At 40.5% G+C, this 23,344-nt stretch overlaps 1 protein-coding gene across 1 annotated transcript in view; it reads left to right on the forward strand.

Moving 5' to 3' along the window:
* The first annotated feature begins 1,270 nt into the window (after positions 1-1,270).
* Znf318 (zinc finger protein 318) overlaps positions 1,271-23,344 on the forward strand; it is a 29,730-nt gene continuing 7,656 nt past the window's right edge. The window contains 8 exon segments of the mRNA XM_047557409.1: positions 1,271-1,893; positions 1,953-2,098; positions 4,563-4,714; positions 10,326-10,965; positions 12,832-12,937; positions 12,940-14,276; positions 15,756-15,855; positions 18,624-18,925. Coding sequence (XP_047413365.1) covers positions 1,641-1,893; positions 1,953-2,098; positions 4,563-4,714; positions 10,326-10,965; positions 12,832-12,937; positions 12,940-14,276; positions 15,756-15,855; positions 18,624-18,925 — 3,036 coding nt within the window. The 5' untranslated portion in view covers positions 1,271-1,640.

The raw sequence follows: 23,344 nt of genomic DNA on the forward strand, positions 1-23,344 counted from the left end.
GTTAGGTGTGACAGGGAAGCAGTAGAGTTTTCTAACTATATTCAGTGGAGGCCAACTTCTCTGATAAAAATTAGTATTAGAGGAGGATTGAGGAAGAAAAGTGATGAGTATAACAAATCCTGATCTAAAATATGTTGACAAGTATTGACTACAAGTATCTATACAGAGATTAATATTTTCTTCATATTTACTTAGATCCCATCAAAATGTAAGTAACCAAAAAAAAAGTAGGTAACAAAAATCCACAGAAATTAACCAGTAAAAATTTTTATTCATTTTTACGTAACTATGATGTAAGCATACGCCATTATACAAACATGTGGAACTGAATGTATTTTAAATTTAATATAAAAACAAACTAGCAGGGATTGGGTAGCCAGCTCAGCAGTAAAGAGTTTGCCTAGCACAAGCAAGGTCCTGGGTTTGATCTCCAGTACTGCCAAAAAAATAAACAAAAATACCTAGCAAATCGGAAATTTGTGACTAAGATTTTCTGTGTAATCAGAAAACTGATTTTTATAGCAATTTTCGGTTTTGTATGTCCAGTTGATAGATGAGAAATATTAAAATATTAAAAATACCAAGCCATTTGTTATTCAAGTATTTTGACCACTGCACTTCTGGCTTGTTTTTTCGACTTTTGTATTTGGGATACAGAGCCCTGAAACTGGTGTCTAAGAAAATCCTGGTTATAGAATGGAAGTGGTGTGAGCAGGGATTGTCTGCATCTCACAGAAACTCGCCAGGCTTCCTGTCAGTCGTGACATGGGCTTGCTGGTGGTGAGTGACCTCTGCCAGACCACCGTATCTGGTCAGCACTTCTCGAAAATTTACTCCGATGTCTGTTTTATGTTTGATTCTCACCACCCACTCTGCTCCTTCCTAACCTCAATTCCAACCTCTAGAAATTGGGCAGACTGGAAAGCAAACTGATGGTAGTGACCCTGCCTCTGTAGAGGCGAGGGCTTTGGTGGGCGCTCTTGCTGAGGCGGGTAACCTCTGACAGAATTAAAGTTTCGGGGGTGTTTATATTCTCACCGTTTATGATAACTTATCGTCCCCTCATATATTAACAGCGTTGGGGAGTAGGGACAGGACCAACAAACTCCCAAAGGATGGGACCTAGCGGTCCCAAGGCCTCTAGCACGCCCGGAAGATCCCCTCCCACTACCGCTAACCCAGCTCTTCCGCCCCGCCCACCGCGGTCCTCGACGTCACGTGATCACGGGGGGGGAGGGAAGTGGGTGGTTCGGCGGCCGCCATCTTGAAGGCTGGGAGGCGGAGCGTGCGGATCGCTGGCCGCGCGCTTCAGCTCCCCTCCCCTCGTCCAGCTTCCGCGCTCCTCCCCATATCTCAGGGCTCCAGTGGACGCTCCCTGAGTAGAGAAGCGGGGAGCCGGGTAGGGCGCGGGGGTGTGTCGGGCGTGTGCTCGCGCCCTCCAACCGCCAGCCGCGGCCCCGGGAGCGCGCTCGGCCCGGCCCCAGGGACAGCGCGGCGCGGCGCCGAGGGGAGGGGGCTACTCCGGCGACGGGGGCGGCGCGCGGCGGCCGTGGCGGCTGCAGCTGTGGCGGCGCGCTCGGGGCCCGCGTCCAGGGCGCCCCCGGGTCGGAGCTGCCGCCGTGGCCGCTGCTGCCGGAGCCATGTACCGCAGCGGCGCCCGCTCCTCTGTCTCTTCGCACCGGCCTAAAGACGGCGGCGGGGGCGGCCCGCGCATCAGCCGCAGCTCCGGCTCCTCCTCAGGCCCGGTTCGCCGCTCCTCTCCGCCGCCGCCCTCCTGCTCCTCCTCGTTGCGGACCCCGGCTCGTCGGCCCCGCTCGCCTACAGGGCACCGCAGCCGCCGGGCCTCACCGTCTCCGCCGCGGGGTCGCCGCGGCTCCCCGTCCCCTCCCCGCGGCCGCCGGGCCTCTCCGTCCCCACCGCGGGGTCGTCGTGTCTCCCCGTCCCCCCGCGGACCCGTCGCGGCTCCCCGTCGCCACCGCGGGGTCGACGACTCTTCCCGCCCGGCCCTGCCGGCTTCAGAGGCAGCAGCCGCGGGGAGTCCCGCGCCGACTTCGCCCGGGACGGCCGCGGAGACCATCCAGGCGACAGCGGCAGCCGGGTAATCCCACCCCTTACCCGGGATTCCCCCCATCCCCTGACCCCCATGCCCAGAGTTCCCGCTCCCAGAAACGCCCTCAGCCCGGGCGCCAAGGCCTCTAGACCGGAGTCCTCGGCGACACCAGAGCCCGAGGTCTCTGTCAGCCCCGGAAGCTTCGTTTATATAATAACGGACTCGGGACCCGCACGGGCGTCTGGTCGGGAGGGAGTGCTCGGTTTCTTAGCGAGACTGTTTCTCACTCAGCGGAGAGGTGTGGAAAAGTTTGCCAGGGCGAGGGGATTTTCATCCAGCCGTGTGCTGGTTCTTTTTGGAGAGTCGACGCTTCCTCGGGTTCGGTGGGGTTTTACTCTCCCCTACCTGAGCTGACCCCTGGATCTTCGCAAAGCCGCCGGAATGTCCGTCTTTGTGGCGAGTCAGGGAACCTTAGCGGGATAACCTGTTAGCTGATCTAGATTGGAACTGCTTTCCGAAATGAAGCGTGCATAGCCACTGTCGCGATAGCTACTACCACTCAGTGAGTTGTAGGATGGGGACTGTGCTTAGTTCTTCACACATTGTTTTAAACGCTCACGACCTTTTGAGGTGAAGCAGATATTATTTCTTATTGTACAGCTGAGGAACAAACCCAGAGAGGCTTAAGTAAATTGACCAAGGTGACAAAGCTAAGACTGAAACTGTTGTGGAGCTGAGATTCAACTCACATCTAGTTTGCACAGCCCATTCTTTTTAATATTTATTTAGTTGTCAATGGACTTTATTTTATTTATTTATATGCCAGACTGAGACTCAAACCCAGTGCCTCACACATGCTAGGCAAGCGGTCTACCACTGAGCCACGACACCAACCCTAAAGCCCATGATTTTAATCATTGTGTTTTACTGCTACAGGAATAGAACATAAGATTAAGAAATTTAATTTAGGAGGCTGGGGGCATAGATCAGTGGTAGAGTGCTTACCTAATCTGTGAGTCCCTGGGTTCTATCCCCAGCACCCAAAGGGGAAAACAGTTTTAGTTTATACATATATACTGACCTCTCAGATAACCATCACTCTATTAGAGCTTCTGCACAGGGTATGGCGTTTTGGAATTTGTTTCAGTTTTCATTTCGTCAATCTGCCTTTTAACCCCGTGACAAAGTTTCCGTTTTCTTGAGCACCTTTCTAGCATGTATCCAAGTACTCTGGCTACCCTGGTCATAGGTGAATTGACTTAAGATTTTCAAAACTGAGCTTTGTCAGTCTGAGTGTCAGTCACTACAGAGAAAGCAAGGATAGAGTACTTGTTTCCACAGCCTGCCTCTTTTTCTAGTGTACAGTTTATTTGCTCCAGTCTTTTGTCACAAAATGATATCACCTGTTGTTCATATCAAAAATTGTCATTATCTCCCTTCTCCCTGCATCTAATCTGTCATATTAACCACATCTGTCTAACCTATCATTTGTATCTCCAAATTATACCCTCAAAACTATTCTTTGCCATCACTTTCCTTTTACCCTTTCCCTGGATAGTTGCATTTGGCTCCTTTACATTTTCAGTCTTACTATCCTCCAGTTTATTCTGGATATAGAAATCAAAATGATTTTTAAAATCCTCATAACATTTGATAAGTATTGATTAAGCATCTACCATGCATTAGGCAGGACAGTGAACAAACCAGACAAAAACTCTCAATTTAAATTTTAGCAGGACAAATGGGATAATAAGAGAAGAAATGCAGTGGCAGAGGAGGGAATTGCAATTTTGATAGGGAAAGCCCTCCCAAGAAGGTGATGTGAATAAAGATAGGTGAGGGTGTGAGCAGTGCACCTGAAGACAAAAAATGTCAGATCACAGCATTCCCTTAAAAACCTTCTGTAGTTCTTATCCCAGTAAAAATAAAAATTAGAATTTACCAACCATGGTTTCTGTCTATCTGTGTCATTTTGCTGTGACCATACAGGCTGCCTTTCTGTTATCCAAAACTTGCCATGCTCATTACCCAGGTAATTCTTCCCTTCACTTAAAACATCTTTTTATCTTTTCTTTGCAAGACTGACATCTCCGTAGTCATGGCCTAGATTAAATGATACCATCTCAGAAAATCTACAGAGCCTATCTGTAGTAACTCTTCTTCCTGTCTTTCATGGTATCATGTTTTAATAACTTTATAGCACTTGCTGCTATTAGAAGTACTTTTTTAAAAAACCTGTTTTTGGCTTGCCTCCTTCTCTAGAATGTATAGGTTCTGAGAGCACCTCTCTGTTCTCATGCCCATTAAGAGCCAGAGGTCACTGTTAGGGAGGATTAGAGGTGTGGGCTTTTATTTCTAAGAAAATGAAAATGTCAAAAAATGCTTTCTGGAGTAGTTTCTTACCAACAATTTCTCATCTTATTGAGCCACAACTTTGTGAGTAGAGAGAACGTTTTTAGGCATAGTGATGTCTTGACCATATTACTACCTTGTAATTTTTTTACTTTTGTAGAGACGATCTCCTAGTCTACGTTCTGACTCTTCTTTAGAACAGAGCTTAAGGATCACTGTTGGCAATGACCACTTCTGTGTTAGCACACCAGAACGACGACGACTTAGTGATCGGCTGGGGTCACCAGTGGATAATCTGGAGGACATGGACAGGTAGGCTTCACTAAGGCAGGTGTACTATACTAGTACTGGAAGGCAGAAAGGTTGTTGTTTTCCACATAATGTATTTGAAAGAATGGTGCCAGCACTGAACTTATTCCCTGTGTCCATGTGTCCAGAACAAAGTATAACATTGGAAATGACTTTGTGAGTGGGGAAAGCATACTGAGGATATGGAGACTGTTTCTGAATGAATTGTATGATGGAAATTTTTTTTGGTGGCGGGGGTGGGGTGTGGGGGGGGAAGTTACTGGGGATTGAACTCAGGGGCTCTTGGCCCCTAAGCCACATCCCCAGCCCTATTTTGTATTTTATTTAGAGAAAGTGTCTCACTGAGTTGCTTAGTGCCTTGGTTTTACTGAGGCTGGCTTTGAACTCACAATCCTCCTACCTCAGCCTCCCGAGCCACTGGGATTATAGGCAATGGGGTGGTTGAAATGATTTTTAAAAGCTCATCTTGGTACAGATAAAAAGAGTATGCTGAAGAGACATAATCAGAATCCCTGAAATAAAAAATAGTTGAAATAGCATGGATTGTAAATTATTATAACTGAGGGATCCCTTATATAAAGTACAATTCTGGAAAAAGGATTTTTTTTTTAACGGTGCTTAAAAAAACAAACTTCAAAGGTTTATCCAAGCCAGGCATGGTGGTGCACTCCTGTAATCCCAGCAACTTGATAAACTGAGGCAGGAGAATTGAGTGCTCAAAGCCAGCCTCAGCAAAAGCGAGGTGCTAAGCAACTCAGCAAGACCCTGTCTCTAAATAAGATACAAAATAGGACTGAGGATGTGGCTCAGTGGTTGAGTGCCCCTGAGTTCAATCCCTGGCACCCACCCCCCCCAAAAAAAAAAAGTTTATCCAAACCAAAATACAGATTCAAAAAGGGTTTAGATAAATTTATGTCTAATATATGTATGTATATTAACTGTATAAAGCTATAATAGAAAGAGGTTTTTAAAAATGTTTAACTTCATTTACTGCTTTACAACTATTTAGTGCTAAGGAAGAGCAAATACGTTTCACATTTAACTATGTATACAGCAAGTAATTAATCATGTTAGGTATTTTTCACCCCAAAAGCCAAAAATTAAGGAGGGAGAGCAAGACAGCTCTTTCCCAGAGCTCAGACTGTCTGTTACGGTCTGTATCCATTACACTGGGAGTTTTCATAAGTGATTAGCAGTAGCTGTAAATCAAGGAAGTGTTCTTTCTTACTGAGACTGTTCAGTAGTGCACAGAGCATAGGCAGGGAAGTGGAGACTGTGGCAGGACAGTGCTCCTATTGCTAAAAATTTACTTCAAAGCTCCAGTGTCTATGGATGCAGTGAGGCAAGGCAGGAAAGTCTTTATGTCATATAATACTGAAACTTCTGAAGATAGGGCTTCAAGGTTTGTGACTATGTCTCTTAATTGAGTCAACAGCTCTTGCCCTTCCAACTGCTTCTATTTTGGGAAATGATCGAATAGTCAGTGTGGGTAGATGGTGCCTGGTGTGATTCTCTTCTTTCTTGCTAAGGTTTTGAGGTAACTTCAGCATTTCCTTTTGTTAGGCCTAGGATGTTTTGTTAGGCCCCTTTTTATAACTTTGTTATCCATGTGTACTTCAAATAACCAATTGCCTTTTAAGTTATAAATTTTCCTCTTAAGAGAGTTTTGGACTGTATTCTTTTTTTTGGGGTGCTGGGGATCGAACCCAGGGCCTTGTGCTTACAAGGCAAGCACTCTACCGACTGAGCTATCTCCCCAGTCCCAGGACTGTATTCTTTTTTGTAGAATTAGGTGTTTTAGAGAGACTAGTCTGCTTTAAAGAAATTGAGATTAAGGTTCTGAATGGAGGCTGAAGGACCGTTCTTTAAACTTTTACCACCTCTACAATTGTGTTCCTTTTCTCTTGCTAAGTATGATTTGTGTTGATAATTACTGTCTATTTAAAGTCAGGCCATAGTACCATTGGCATGCTCAAGATACCTCCTGACAGTGAGACTTAGTCTTTAGCTAACGAAATGGGCCATTTCCATTCTTTATACTTGTATTGTTTTTTATGTTTTTTTCTTCTTTCTTTGAATCTGTTGTTTTGTATAGTTGGGGTGACAGTCAAGTTACCCGTCAAGGGTTGTTAAAATATCCTTACCTTAGTGGGCTCGGGTTGTGGCTCAGTGGTAGAGTACTTTTCTAGCATGTGTGAGGCTCTGGGTTCAGTCCTCAGTACCAAATAAAAATAAATAAAGGTATTAAAAAAAAATCCTTACCTCAGCATCCTTATAACTGACTCTAACTTGTTCTGAAAATGGAACATGAACAGATCAAATGAAAAATTCTAAGCCTCTTGACTTCTGAAGACTAGCAGATATGAGGTCAGTTTCTCCTGTTTAAAGTTATTTTGGGTATTAAACATTCCATTCATGGAATTCTCATTTCCTGACTCCTCTTTGTCCTAATAAAGGTTGATGGAGTAGGAATTTTTTCCCTTTGATTTACTTAGGGAAAAGACAGAAGCAGACATCTTTCTTGAGGACTCATCAAAGGAAAAGAATGGAGAGTTTAGCCTTTAAAGGGCATGTATATGTAGTGCTGGGGAATTGAACCCAGGGCCTCATGCATGCTGTGTAAGCACTGTACTACTGAGCTGCACTCCCAGCCCTGAACCTTTTTTTTTTTTAATTATATACATTTTTAACCACTTTATTCAGATATAATTAATGTCATACAAATTGATTCATTTAAAATGTACAGATAATGATTTTTAGTATAATCACAAAATTAAACATATACCACTACAATTTTATAACATTTTGTTATGCCAGAAAGAAACTTGACACCCTTAGCCATTATTCCCTTCACCCTTCTCTCAGCCCTTGGCAATCACTAATCTACTTTTTGTCTACAGATTTGCCTATTCCAGACATTACATATAAATAGAATCATATAATACATAGTCCTTTGTGTGCTTCTTTCATGTGTATATTTTTTCTTTTTGTTGCTGATTATGTTTCTTTGTATGCATATACCACATTTGTTTATTCAACAATGGTGAATGGATGGATAACATTGAATTGTTTTCTTTTTTTTTTTTTAATTTCTATTTTTTAAAGTTGTCAGTGGAGGGCTGGGGAGATAGCTCAGTCGATAGAGTGCTTGCCTTGCAAGCACAAGGCCCTGGGTTCGATCCCCAGCACCCAAAAAAAAAAAAAAAAAACAAAGTTGTCAGTGGACCTTTATTTATTTATATGTGGTGCTGAGAGTTCAATCCAGTGCTCACTTACACTAGGCAAGTGCTCTACCACTGAGCTACAACCTCAGCCCTGTTTTCACTTTTTGATAATTATGACTAATGCTGCTATGCACTTCAGTGGACAAACTTCTTTTTGTGCTGGGCATTGAACTCAGGGCCTCATGCATACAGGCAATTGCTCTACCACTGATCTATACCTCCAGTCCTACATGTTTTAACTTTTTTAATGGAAATTTAAAAACAAAAAAAGTAGAGAAGAATGCTGTCAATACCCACATACCCATTGTACGCATTCAACAATCAGCTTTTTAATAGGTAGACCTTATTTTAGAAAACAGTTGGATTTAACCAAGGCTTTTAGAATGTCCATCATTGGATTATTCCAGCCTACAGAAGATGTGATCCTTTTTAGGACTTACTTTTGTTTGTAACCAATTTCCTTTTTTATTTCTTTGGAGTCCTGAGGAAGGAGAACATGAAATTCTAGTAAGCAACCTGATTTCTGGCTGTATTGACATGATAGCTTTTTAAAAAAAAAAAAAAAAAAACTGTTCATATGAGTTCCTTCATTGTATGCTTCTTTTTACTAGATATTCCAAGTCTGAACTGAGGCTTTCTGAGAGCCATCTTATTCTTTTTAGCTTCTTGATAGTGTTCCTTTAGATGATGAACTTCTATTCCATTTGGTGATTGAATGTAATAGTTCTAGTGAACTCAGCTGAACATGAGAGCTTAGATGAACTTGCCGGTAACCATGTAGCTTGGGTTTTCCCCCAACACCAATATGTATGGTAGATGGTGTTTTAGTGATGCAGTAATTCAATTCATGAACATAGGTGTTCATGGTTGACAGATCTATAGAGTAAAATTGATTACTCCAGTTATGTTTGATCCATTCACATTGCTTTCTGTTTCATGGTAAGTTGAGGCCTCAGAATTTTCCAGATTCCTGGGGAGGAAGTGGGAAACAGAAATCTGGAATCCCAAAGGTGGCATCTTTGTAGAAGAGGTCATGAAGTTTAACCTTTGTAACTTTTCATAAAGTTATTTATAGCTGTTGCCCAAATCTACAACTTTGAAAAAAGGCAGGGCTGGTGAATAAGAAAAGGCAACTTTTGATGTTCTGCTAAGGTAGTTCCAGAGATAAGAAAACAACTATTTAAAAAAAAGAAAGAAAAGTCATTTCTAGAAACAAAAACAAAAAGTAGCTATTATAAACTAGAAGATACCAATATTTACCATCTCTAGATGATAATTCATAATGGAATGTGAGTGATATGGAAGCACTCAATTTTTATTCAAATTACTTAAAATTTACATGCTTAAAGTGCTAGAGGATCTTTATTTCTATGATTTAAATCAGAAACTTTCTTTTTTGGATCATAGAAGTTCTTTGACCATAGTACCCAAAACAGGTTAGGTCTAGTGTTTGTGGTATAGAACTTTTGAGCTGAAGGGACAGGTGTCTCATCTTGTAGTTTAACTGTCATGCTAGAAAGAGCTGAGTTCTTTGTATTTCTATAAAATAAAAACATACAGTGAGCCAAACCATCACTTAACTGTTTTGGGAGTCCAAGATTAGCACAGTGCTTGTGGATATTCAGGTAAGACAGGAAAGAGGGTGGTTTTTAGTTTTCTCCACAATGACAGTCTTTTTTTCCCAAATGAAATATTATATAAAACTAATATGTAGACATAAAGTTGGTGCTAATACAATTTAAATGGGGTAGAAAGCCTGCAGCTTTTCTGGTTCTGCTTTCCTAGCACCTCTTTTCTTAAGGCAGCTCCTAAGTACTCTTTAGAATCTCTATGGAACACAACTTTAGAAAAACACTGTTCTGGACTGGTGTTTCTCAGATTTTACATACAGATTGCCTTGAGATCTCACTAATATACAGATTCTGGTTCAGTAGGTGTGGGACAGAGCTTAAGAATCTTTATTTCTATTAAGTTCCCAGGTAATGCTTATGCTGCTGTGGTCCAGACCACACTTTCAATTGCAAAGAGCTAGAATTTAGTTAGTGTGGATTGTGTAAACAGGGACTCTTTGTAGTCTGTTAGTGGTGTTTTCACATCTCCCAAACCATGGTATGATACTCTGAATCCCTAGTCTAATCAAAGAAGTTAGCCTGAAAGCTCTATCTAGATATATTGGTAATATATATCACCCCTTAGTTTGTGGCTGAAGCTACCTATGTCCCCAGGGGAAATGTTTCATTATTACAAATAGATTTGTTCTTGGACTCCATGATTATTGCCTTTGCCTTGAGCATTCTATAACCCCCTTGTCAAATATCAGTTTCTTAGGCTTGTCTAGTTTTGTTTTTTCCAAGCCCATTATTTTCAGTGATGCTTGTCTCTTTCCTCAGGGATGACCTGACTGATGATTCTGTCTTCACTCGAAGCTCCCAATGTTCTCGGGGTCTTGAGCGATATATTTCCCGGGATGAGGGGCCTCTTAGTCCCTTCTTGGGACAACTGGATGAGGACTACCGAACAAGAGAAGCTTTCCTTCATCGATCTGATTATAGTCCCCATGTCAGTTGTCATGAAGAACTGTTGCGGGGAACAGAACGGAATAGAGACAAACTCAAAGGCTCCTACTCTATGCGAGCTGAGGAACGAAACCGAGAGGCCAAAAGGCCCCGTTATGATGACACAGAGAAGATACACAGCATGGGAGGGGATCACCCAAGTTTTACATCAGGGACTCGCAATTATCGACAGCGTAGACGAAGCCCAAGTCCTAGGTTTCTAGACCCTGAGTTTCGAGAGCTGGACCTTGCCAGGAGAAAGCGAGAGGAAGAGGAGGAGCGAAGCAGGAGCTTGAGTCAGGAGCTGGTGGGAGTTGATGGTGATGGCACTAGCTGTTCCATTCCTGGATTGTCAGGTGTCCTTACAGCATCAGAGCCAGGATATTCTTTGCATCGGCCTGAGGAAGTATCTTTGATGCCTAAGAAATCCATTCTGAAGAAGCGGATTGAGGTGGACATGGAGCCTTCTGTGCAGGTCTCTGTTGCCCTTCTAGGGTCTCTTGCTAGTCCCTTTAATATCTTAAAGCCTGGTTACTTTCTTAGGGGCTGTGTCCCTAAAAGTATCTTTGTACTGTATGCTGGACCAATATTGTTAAATACCTATTAGCTGTACCTTCTAGGATTCTTCAAATGAAACTGTAGGCTTCATAATGCATCAGTAAAGGGCTTCTGTTCTCTTAAGAGAGGGTGATGGGAATTGAACTTAGGGGCACTCAACCACAGTGCCACATCCTCAGCCCTACTTTGTATTTTATTTTGAGACAGGGTCTCACTGAGTTGCTTAGCGCCTACCCGTTTCTGAGGCTGACTTTGAACTTGAGATCCTCCTCCTCCTCCTGAGGTGCTAGGATTATAAGCGTTTGCTACTGCACCTTACTGTATAAAAAAAAAAAAAAAATTATATACCATTATTCCTTTTAATTATTTTTTAAACATTTTTTTTTATTGTAAACAAATGGGATACATGTTTTTTCTCTGTCTGTACATGGCGTAAAGGCATACCATTTGTGTAATCATAAATTTACATAGGGTAATGTTGTTTGATTCATTCTGCCATTTTTTCCCTTCCCCCCTCCCCTCCCACCCTTCCCCTCCATCTATACAGTCCTTCCTTCCTCCATTCCTGCCCCCCTCCCTAAACCCAACTCCAACCCCAACACTAACCCTTCCCACCCCCCATTAAAACATTTTTTAGTTGTAGATGAACACCTCTATTTTATTTATTTATATGTGGTGAACAGACTTTTTGACAAGTATCTACTGTAAGTTTTTTCCTTAAATTGGATAACCCTGCAGGAATCTTTGAATATGGGTTTCTGGAAATGGAGCTTGAAGGGCAATGGGAATAGATTATCTGAATTTCCTCATCTCTCTTTAGAGGGAAGGCAAATGTATGAGTTGTAGGATACTAGACCAGAAATCAAGTGATTCTGATTTTGTACCCACCTCTGCCACCAGCTTACTGTGTGATTTTTAGACAAGTTACTTCACCATTCTGGGTTTTGATATTTTTTTTTGTTAACCTATGAAAAGATGACCAGGCAAGACCCTAGTTTAGCTAAGGCTTCTGAAAAAGTGCAAAAGAGCACTTAAAGATGTAAGGGTGGGCTGACCAGTTAGGATTCCAGAGCTTCCAGTCTCCACTTCACAGTAGTGCCACTTGTATATATATTTTTCTTTGGGGATCCATAGAAATGAATATAAGCTAGGGGATCTCTAGAATCTTTTTGCATTCAAATTCCTTGATAAAGACCAAAACAAATGGGCAAAGGTGAAGATTCCATCCAATATACCTTATTTTCTGTTTCTTCTAGTTACAGTAGAGACATCTGAAGATACCTTGAACTTGGCTAAGGATACTCTTTTTTTTTTTTTTTTTTTTTAAGTTGTAGATGGACACAATACCTGCATTTTATTTATTTTCTGTGGTGCTGAGGATCGAACCCAGTGCCTCATGTGCTAGGCAAGCACTCTACCACTGAGCCACAGAATACTTTCTATTGGTTTGATTTGGTACTAGGGATTGAACTCAGGTACTTAACCACTGAGTCACATATTCAGCCCTTTATATTTTTTTATTTTAAGAAAGGATCTCACTAAGTTGCTTAGGACCTCACTAAGTTGCTGAGGTTTTCTTTGAACTTGAAATCCTCCTGTCTCAGCCTCCATAGTCACTGGAATTATAGTCATATGCCACCACACCCAGCTTATGCTCTCCATTTTATCAGTACTTGTATCTTCCTTTTAATTCAGGAAGAACAAAGTTTTAAGTATTCATCTCAATTACTAGTGTTCTGAGATTCTGCATAGGGGCTAAATACAACTGTGTTTGTCTTTGCAGCTTGAGAGTTTTTCCAGCAGTACCAGCTCCAACCAGGATCACACTCTTTACTCCGGACACTCATCTCTTCCACTGAGTGGTGCTATTGCTGCTTTTGCCTCAGAGATTGAAACAAGGGAACTACAGTGGAGACTGCCCTGAAGGAACCTCCGGGCAATCTTTATCAATGGGGTGCCCTCCCTGGGCTGCCCAAAGACAGCAGCCCTCTAAGAGAAAAATTTGGAAGTTTCCTGTGCCGCAAGGAGAAATTGGATTTGAAATCTGAGGGACCTGAGCGACACACAGATTTGTTACTCCCCCATGAGAGAGCTAGCCAGGACGGCAGTGGTTTTTCCCGAATTCTGAGCATGTTGGCTGATTCTACCAGTACACAGGAAAAAAGGCGACGTAGCTTTCCTGACATTGAGGACGAGGAGAAATTTCTCTATGGGGATGAAGAAGAGGATTTAAAGGTGGAATCCCCACCAAAGACACTTGGGGGTTCTGAGAGTGAAGTTGTGAGGCAGAAGGCAAGCTCCCTGTCCTCTTCACCTCCAGCTATAAAACTAGAATCACTGGAAGATACCAATCCAGAATATGCCAAGATTCACGACTTGCTTAAGACCATAGGACTGGATATTGGAGTAGCAGAGATTAGTAAACTGGCTGCACGCACCCAGGAACGACTTCACGGCAAAAAGCCATCATCACGCTCCTCAGCTGATCGCCGTTCCTCTGTTGACCGACACTTTTCAATTGACCGCTCCTCAGTGGATCACCGTTTCTCAGCTGATCGACGTTCCTCAGATTCCATCCATAGACTAGAGAGCAGGGAGGCACACCATAGCAATACCCACTCCCCAGAAGTGTCCCATCCACATCCAACCTCCCCTGTGGATCCTTACCTGCTCACAAAAAATAGCCCTCCATTCCTAAAGTCTGACCATCCAGTGGGTCGTATTTCAGGACCAGAGGTGGTTGGCAGTGGGTTTCAGTCATCTGTTGCAGTCAGGTGCATGTTACCATCAGCCCCATCTACTCCAATTAGACTTCCACACTCTGCTTCTTTATCTCAGTTTCATATGCCAAGGACCTCCCAGTTTGCTGCAGCTCGAATACCTCCAAACTACCAGGGACCTGCCATTCCCCCTGCCTCCTTTGATGCCTATAGGCACTACATGGCATATGCAGCTTCAAGATGGCCCATGTACCCTGCCTCTCAACCATCAAGCCACCCTCTACCTGAACCCCACAGAATAATGCCAGTAACTAAACAAGCTACTCGTAGCCGTCCCAATCTCCGTGTGATCCCCACTGTGACTCCTGATGAGCCAAAACAGGAGGAGTCAGTCCTAGGCCCAATTCCTACTGCCCAAGTGCCTGTGCAGGTGTCTATTCCATCACTCATAAGATACAATCCAGAGAAGATCTCTGATGAAAAGAACCGTGCCTCCCAGAAGCAGAAGGTAAATGTTAGCTTTGGGTATCACATGTCCAAGTTTTCTGTTTTAACATAAAATTTGTCACTTAGAAGGGACTGAAAATTTATAAATCCCTTCCAATTTCTTCAGATGTTACTGTCATTACCCTAAGTAATATATGTAGCCTCTTTGATCTCACATGTTTTCTCATTACAACTAAACAAAATGTGTGGCCATAGGTCACTGTGATTGATAGACAATTTTGGATCCTGGGAATTGAACCTAGAGGTGCTTTACCACTGAGCTACATCCCCAGCCCTTTTATGTTTTATTTTGAGACAGGGTCTTGCCAAGTTGCTTAGGGCCTTGCTAAATTAGAGAGGATATCCCTGAGCTTGCAGTCCTGCTTCAGCCTCCTGAGTTGCTGGGATCACAGGCGTGCACCACCACACCCAGCTGACTTTTTAAAATGTTTATTTCTTGGTACATGGTAATGGTCTTAGAACACTGAGGGTAGGAGCTGGGAGTCTTGAAGTCCCCCATATTCACATTTTTTTTTCCAGTTTAAAAAAAATTAGCTAATCTTTAGAAGACAAAAAAAAAAAAAAAAAAAAAAAAAAACCCAAAACCAAACAAAAGAAAAAATTTTTAAAAATTTTCTATTGTAGTTGGATACTTTCAGTCTTTATACCCTGAACTTCAACCTTTAGTTTTATTGACTTCTTTTGGGGAAGGGGATAGGTTCACTAAATATGAAACTTAAGACTTGAGAGACAGTGTTTGGAGACTGAGCACTTTTAAGAGCTAGCACTTAAGTCAGGGTTGATAATTTGTAGGGTTTTCTCACTGGCTTATTAAAGACTAAGCCTTGTTTGTTTTTTTCCATTAGGTGGTAGTAATGTGGTTGAAATATCATGAACTTTAGGGCAGATACACCTTTTTTTAAGGTATTCTTACTCTGTGACTTTGGGTAAGTTACTTAATCTTGCACAACCTCAGTTTTCTTAACTGTAAAATAAAGAAAATGTGAGGACTAAATAATATGAAATATGTAATGCACCTGATACAGTGACTCACCCATAACAAACATTAGTTCCCTTCTCCATGGTTTTTTTGGGCTCAGAACCACTGTCCAGTAGTTGCTGTGACTCTAGGTGTGTCTTGCATAAAGAGAACTTTCTGGGCAGTGTAGTTCTAAAAAGAAGGATAATGCTATTCTGGGGTTCACTACATAGTCAGAACCTCTGTGTATAGGCATTTGGTCCTTAGCTTAAGATATATAGCACAGGGCTGGGTTGTGGCTCAGTGGTAGAATGTTTGCCTAGCACATGTGAGGGACTGGGTTTGATCCTCAGTACCACATGAAAATAAATAAAATAAAGGTATTGTGTTCATCTCCAACTACAAAAAAAAAAAAAAAAAAACTTTAAAAAAGGATACATAGCACAAAGCTTTCTGGAAGAGAACAGTAGGAAAGGGAGAATGTTGGAAGCTGAGGGACTCTTACCGTTTTGTACTTTGCAGGTTATTGAAGAGAGGGAAAAACTAAAGAGTGACCGGGAGGCCCGCCAGAAAAAAATGTACTATCTCAGGACTGAGTTGGAGCGGCTTCATAAACAACAAGGTATCAGGCACCTCCTTTGCATGCCTACTTTTTAACTTTAGTAGGAGACCCAAGTAGAGAGGTATAGTTACTCTCAGTTCAGTGACTTAAAGTCTGGCTTTAAAATTTTTTTTTTTTTTTACAAAGGTCTGGGGATGTGGCTCTTTACTTGCCTATCATGCACAAAGCCTTGGATTCTGTCCCCAGCACTACACATATACACACAAATAATAATTATCATTAACATAGACCTAGAGATAAGTTGCAGTAACAGTACAAAGAATTCTCAGGTACTCTTTTCCAGATTATTAACATCTTACTACATTTGCTCTATTATTTCTTTGTGTGTGTGTGTGTGTGTGTGTGTGTGTGTGTGTGTGTGTAAAATTTTATCTGAACCCTTACAGTAAGTTGTAGATATGACTCTTTGTGGCTTCTGTATAAAACAAAGAATTCACATACATAACCATAGTGTACTAATTGAAATGAGAAAGTTAACAGTAATATAATACTGTTGTCTAGGCTACCAGTCTTATTCAGAGTTCACAATTGTTCCAGTAATGTCCTTTATAGCAAAAGAAATTATAAGATTATTCATCACATTCAGTTGTCATATTCTTTTAATCTTTTATCTTTTAATAATAGTTTCTGAGTCTTTGTGTTTGATAACACTGACATTTTAGAAGAGTCACGTATTTTGTAGAATGTTTCAATTTTGGTTTTCTGATGTTTCCTTATGATTAAATTTGGATTATTCATTTTGGGGACAAACATTACAAAAGTGATGCCAAGTTCTTATCAGGTATTGATTTATCACATTATTGGTGATGTTAACTTTGATCATTTGGTTTAAGGTGATGTCTTCCAGGTTTCTCCACAATAACATTCTATTTTTATCCTTATATGAGATATCTTATAGTATCTTATGTATAAGATACTTTTTAAACTCTTTTTTATTTATAGATGGACATAATATCTTTATTTTATTTATTTTTATGTGGTGCTGAGGATCAAACCCAGTGCCTCACATGTGCCAGGCAAGCACTCTACCACTGAGCCATAACCAGTCCCTTATGTATAAGATATTTATAAATATAGGGAAGTACTTTGAGATTATGTAAATATTCAGTTACTCTTCAACTTCCACCCACTAATTTTATCATTCAATGATGATTCTTGTCTGAAATAGTAATTTATTATTTTTTGGTGATACTAGGGATTGAACCCAGCAGCATTTGCTTCTGAGCTGTAGTCCCACACCTTTTTTTTATTTTTACAGACTGCGTTTTGATTCGTTGTACCACAAATGGGGTACAACTTTTCATTTCTGTGGTTGTACATGATGTAGATTCACATCATTTGTGTAACCATACATGTACATAGGGTAAGGATGTCTGTCTCATTCCACTATCTTTCCTACCCCTGCCCCCTCCCGCCTCTCATGTACCTCTACACAATCCAGAGTTCCTCCATTCTTCTCTTACCACCCCACACTACCTCCCCAGCCCTTTTTTAAATTTTATTTTGAGATAGGGTCTTGCTAAGTTGCCCAGCCTGTCCTTGAACTTGTGATCCTCCTACCTCAGTCTCTCAAGTAGCTGACTTTACAGTTTTGTACCACCACATCAGGCAAAATAGTGATTTTGCAATTTCACCATTCCTACTTTTACTAATTGGCTTTCTATCAAAAGGAGGAACTTCCTTACCCCTACACCCATTTGTTTTTTCTTTTTTTTTAAATAGTTTTATTTAAAAAAATTTTTTTTAGATGTTGATAGACCTTTATTTTATTCATTTATTTATATGTGGTGCTGAGAATGGAACCCAGTGCCTCACACATACTGGGCAAGCACTCTACCACTGAGCCACAACCCCAGCCTCACCCATTTGTTTACTCACTTATATCAGTGTAAATTCATAGATTCTTCCTTTAGTAGTAGTAGTTATAACCTTTCATTATTGTTATTTTCAGGCTCAAATTGTATCAAATTTAGCTAGTGGAGCTCCTTTGAGTGGCTTCGGTGACCTTTTAACATGACCTCATCATTTTTTGAGCATTTCCTTCCTTTTTGGCCCAAGATGTTTCATGATGCTTTACTTTTCATTCCATTTCTTCTATGCTTTTAGGAATTTACATGCATAAAGGAAAGAATTTAACAAGGCTTCTAAATAATGCAGCTTGATGATAGTATGAAAGAACAGAAAATAGGAGAAAATATAATTATTTCTGTTTTGGTTTGTTTCGCTTAGGCATGAGCAAGCTAATTATCCTATGAGGTTTAATCCATGAGGACATAGGTAGAATAGGAGATAATGTTAGGTGAAACTGAGGTGAAACCTAAACCTCAGCGTAGAGGTTGGTGTGGTATCCTTAAATCAGATAAAGTCAAATATGTGTCTTTGAATGGTTTTTACCCTTTAAATAATACTCTGGCTCTATGAAGAGAGGATAACTGCTATATTCATAGTTACAACATTTATTAATTTTCATAGGGAATACAACCACACAAACTCGTAAATTCTGTTTAGGGAGTTCATGGAGCCCCTGAAGCCTATCCATAGATCTTAGCTAATAACACCTACAGAAAAAAATAATCTCTTATCCTTCACCTTCATAGAAGATTCACCTAAGCCAGCCTTTGTGGAAGGAAAGTCTTATTTGCCCTTAGAAGCTTGTGTGGAGAGTGATTTTTGTAACCATAATGCACTGATAGATTACTACTTATAAATGAAAAATGACTCATCTTAATTTATTTTCTGTTTCTTTCTGTTGACATTTGACTACTCAGGGGAAATGCTGCGCAAGAAACGAAGGGAGAAGGATGGCCACAAAGACCCACTTCTGGTGGAGGTGAGTCGGCTTCAGGACAACATCATGAAGGACATTGCAGAGCTACGACAAGAGGCAGAAGAGGCAGAAAAGAAGCAATCCGAACTGGACAAAGTGGCTCAGATCTTGGGAATTAACATTTTTGATAAATCCCAGAAATCTTATAATGACAGTAAAGAACCTGCAGAAAAGACTGGGAGAGCAGAAAAATCTAAGAGCCCAGAAAAAATGTCATCCTCAAACTCTTCTTCCAACAACAAGGTAATAACTCTTCCATTTCTATTATGTCTTTTTTTTCTCATAGACTTCTACAGAAGCTTTCTATCATTATTTTAACTTTACCTTCCAATCTGTTCTTAATTATTAGAATCATTTTCTTAAAGTCTAGATCAGATCATGGAATTTCAGCAGTTCCGTTACCCACAAAGAATAATCCAGAATCTTTAGTATTCAAAGCCTTCCATGTTCTTGTTCTAGCATTTACTCCTTAATTCATTCCAGTCTGACTTCTTATCTATTCACAACTTAAGTTCCTACCATGTTGCTAAAGCCAGTGAATATATTTCAGTTTTCAAATCAGCAGCATTTGACATAGGGAACCATTATCTCCTATAAATGCTTTCTTCCCTTGGCTTCCATCACACTTCTTTTTCTCCTAGTATATTGGGTGCTGCTCTTTGGTCTCCTTTGCTGCCTATTGTCCCATAGATGATCTTTAACTATTTCACAGGGCTCAGTCCTAGCCCAGTTCTTCAGAATTCTACTCTTTCTCCCCAAGCCATTACTCAGTTCTATGCTGAAATACCATGTACTTCTTCCAGTTTTATATTTGAGTTCAAATGATTCTTAGTGTTTTAACAGCCCACTTACTATTTCTGCTTCATTGTCTCACAGGCACTTCAAATTCAGCATATCCTAAACCTAAAATTAATGACTGCACTCAACCTCTCTCCAACTCTAATGTTACCCATTCTCAGTGAATTGCACCACTATTCAACAGTTTTCATGCTAATACCTGAAAAGCATTTTTAGTACTTTCCTCTCCCTGTCTGCCCTATACCCATCAATTACAAATTCCGTGCACTCTTCCTCTGAAGTAAATCCTAATCCCATTCACCTTACCATCTCCATTGCCATCCAGGTAACTTAAATTCTTGCTTGTACTGCCTTGTGCTTATTTTCTTCATATATAGCCAGCAATTGTGATGCTTACTACCTTATTTACATCTTCCGTTTCATTGCATGCTTCTTTTCCTTCTTGTTCACTATACTTTATTTACTAGTCTTTTTAATTCCTCAGATATATAATCCACTCCAGTGCCTTTGCATCTGCCCTTTATTTACCATGCAAGCCCAACTCTTTCTTTATCCTCTCTTGTAACTAACTCACGTACATCCTTCAGATCATAACTTAAATTACTTCTCTGACTCACTTTCCTGATTCCCCAGATTATTAAATTTGCCCAATATGTACTCTCATAATAACTTATAATTTTCCTTCATGGCATTTATGATGGTTGTGATTATATAATTATATGTGTTCCCTCAGTTAAATTTTAAAGTTCAGAGAATCACGAGCTGTATCTGTCTCATTCTCCAGCATATTCTCCAGCACATAGCTCAGTGACAAAAGGCACATCAGTAATGACTAGTAGTCGGGAAATACTACATTACATCTTATACTCCTACCACCTCAGATTACTTACTTTTCCAGTTGTGCAATATGCTATTACACTTCCCTGATTTTTAATCTTTCTCTTAAGTCTCCACTCATCCATTGAGGCCCAACTTGAATAATCCCTCCTCCATGAAGAATTATCAGAATTCCACCTAGTTTGAGCCCTTCTTTGCATTCCCATAATGCCTGCCTGCCTTCCTTCCTTCCTTCCTTCCTTCCTTTCCTTCGGATTGAACCCAGAGCCTCATAGATGCTAGGTAAGCACTCTACCACTGAGCTATATTTTCAGTCCTTATTTGTTTCTTTGTAAGATTTATTTTTATTCTGTCTTATTTAAAAACTGTTGTTTTGTTTTGTTTTTGATATCAGGGAACTTTTTACTACTGAGCCACATTCCCAGCCTTTTTTATTTTTTATTTTGAGACAGGGTCTTGCTAAATTGCATAGGGTCTCACTAAGTTGCTGAGGGGGCCTTGAAATTGTGATCCTCTTGCCTCCACCTCCCAAGTTGCTGGGATTATAGGTGTGCACCACTGCACCCAGCTAAAGACTGTTCTTAATGCCTGGCTCCTCACTAAATGAGAGCTGCTTTTATTTTTTATTTTTAAATGTGATTCTGGGAATTGAACCCAGGGCCTTGTGCATGTGAGGAATGTACCCTACCAACTGAGCTATATCCCCAGCCCTATATGAGGGTTTCTTTAGGATAAAAGAATATAACTTGTTTCTTTGTGTTCCCCATAGCATCCAGTATGTCTTGCACATAGTAGGTACTGAGTTAATGTTGAGATGTAGGAAATAGGATATTCTGTGTCATTTATCTACAAATTGTAATTTCTGTCTTCCTGGAAGAGTGCTCTTTTTTAACTAGGTAGGACTACAGTCTCTTGATTCCTGGATCTTGAGCCCAGGACCTTTGGTGGGAGAAAAGCATAAAAGTTCTGTCCCTTTGGGTTGACTTCAGCATTAGGTTTCTACTTATGAAGCAATAGCATGGTCATCTCTCTCTCCCTCTCTCTCTCTCTCTCTCTCTATATATATATATATATATATATATTTTTTTTTTTTTAAAGTTGTAGATGAACACGATACCTTTATTTTATTTATTTATTTTTATGTAGTGCTGAGGATTGAACCCAGTGCATCACATGTCCTAAGCAAGTGTTCTACCACTGAGTTACAACCCCAGCCTATCCATCATCTTAATTTGGGTATATCTTTTATGTTCTCTAAAGCTCACAGGGATATGGTAGAATCAAGCTTTCATGTCATCAGTAAGGAATGTTGCACTTATAAATTTTCCTATTTGTCCTTTGTTTTTCTTCTTTATATGTCTGTCTTTCTCACTCTCTTTGAGATGCCAGTGATCAAACCCAGAGCCTTCTGCATACTAAGCAGGCACTCTCCTACTGAGCTACATCCCCAGTCTTTTGCTACTCTTTAAAATGTATAGTTGGAACCAGGCATGGTGGTGTACACTGGTAATCTCAATGGCTTGGGAAGGTGAGGCAGGAAGATCACGAATTCAAAGCAATCCTCAGAAACTTAGTGAGGCACTAAGCAACTCAGTGAGACCCTTTCTCTGAATAAAATACAAAAAAGGACTGGGGATATACCTCAGTGGTTGAATGTCCCTGGGTTCAATCCCCAGTACCCTCTCCCCGAAAAAATAAAATAAAATAAAAGTAGGTTTGAGATTTTCTTACTTTTTATTTCAGAAAAATATGTACACACACAAACCTATAATTCCATCTACATAGAGATAGTTATTCATCCCTCAGTATATATTATTCCAAATATTCTTATTTTGTTCGTTAATTTACTTAACAAATACTTATCAATCACGAAGTGTCAGGCATTAATCTATGGGACGGATAACAGGAAACAATATGGATCCATATTCTCATGACATTGAAAAAGATAGACAATAAATAAACAAGTACAAGTTAGGTAATGACAGATGTCTAAAAAAAGAATGCAAGTTAAGGGGTATAGAGAGGTTAGAGAAGGTCTCTTGAATAAAGTGACATGTAACATTCTATACCTACTTACATATCTTTTTTAAACATTTTTTTTAGTTGTAGATGGACACAATGCCTTTATTTTGTTTATTTTTATGTGGTACTGAGGATTGAACCCAGTGCCTCACATATGGTAGGCAAGTGCTCTACCACTGAGCTACAGCCCCACACCTTACGTATCTTTTGATTATTCAAGTGAATTTTGTTACTTTTTTCAGTGTATCATGAATGTCTTTCCATCTCAGTAAATTTACTTCTGTAATATAACTTTAATAACTTTATTTTTTATTGTTTTCGTTTTATGGAGAGCAAAATTTATTTGACCAATCAAATCACCTTTGTTTGACATAATAATTTCCTTAGAATAAATGTCAAGGAGTGGAATTGTTGAGTCAAAGGGTGTACGGATTTTTTTTTTTTTTTTTTTTAACTGAACTGGGGATGGAACCCAGAGCTTTGTGCATGCTAAGCAAGTGTTCTACCACTGAGGTACCACTCTAGCCCCATCATTTTGAGTTATGTAGTATGTATTCCTAGATTGTCTTCTAGAAGATGTTACCAGTTAATACTCCTTCTAGCAGCTTAGGAACTCTCCCATTCTCTACTAGCTGAGTGTAATCTCTTTAGTGTCTTTTGAATAGGACTCTGATAGGAAAAGAGTATCTTTGAAGTCCTTATTTTTTTCCCTTTCTCTGTCTCCTGTCTATTCTCCACCAACCAGAATTGCAGGTACCTAGTTTCTTTATCTAGTCTACTATAGAATGCCATCCATACTTACCTACTCTCCGTTGCAAAATTATCTTTTTTTTGGTATCTTATACCCCAACATTAACCAAATTTATCAATTCCTCAGAGCCATCATCCCAGCTTGGTGACTAATTCATATTACAGTACTTATTGATAATTTAACATTGGCAAGTTTTTTGTTTTGTTTTGTTTTTGTGGTACTGAGGATTGAACCCAGGGCACTTTACCATTGAG

The sequence above is a fragment of the Sciurus carolinensis genome, chromosome 7, assembly GCF_902686445.1.
Source record: "Sciurus carolinensis chromosome 7, mSciCar1.2, whole genome shotgun sequence".
Taxonomy (NCBI): Eukaryota; Metazoa; Chordata; class Mammalia; order Rodentia; family Sciuridae; genus Sciurus; species Sciurus carolinensis.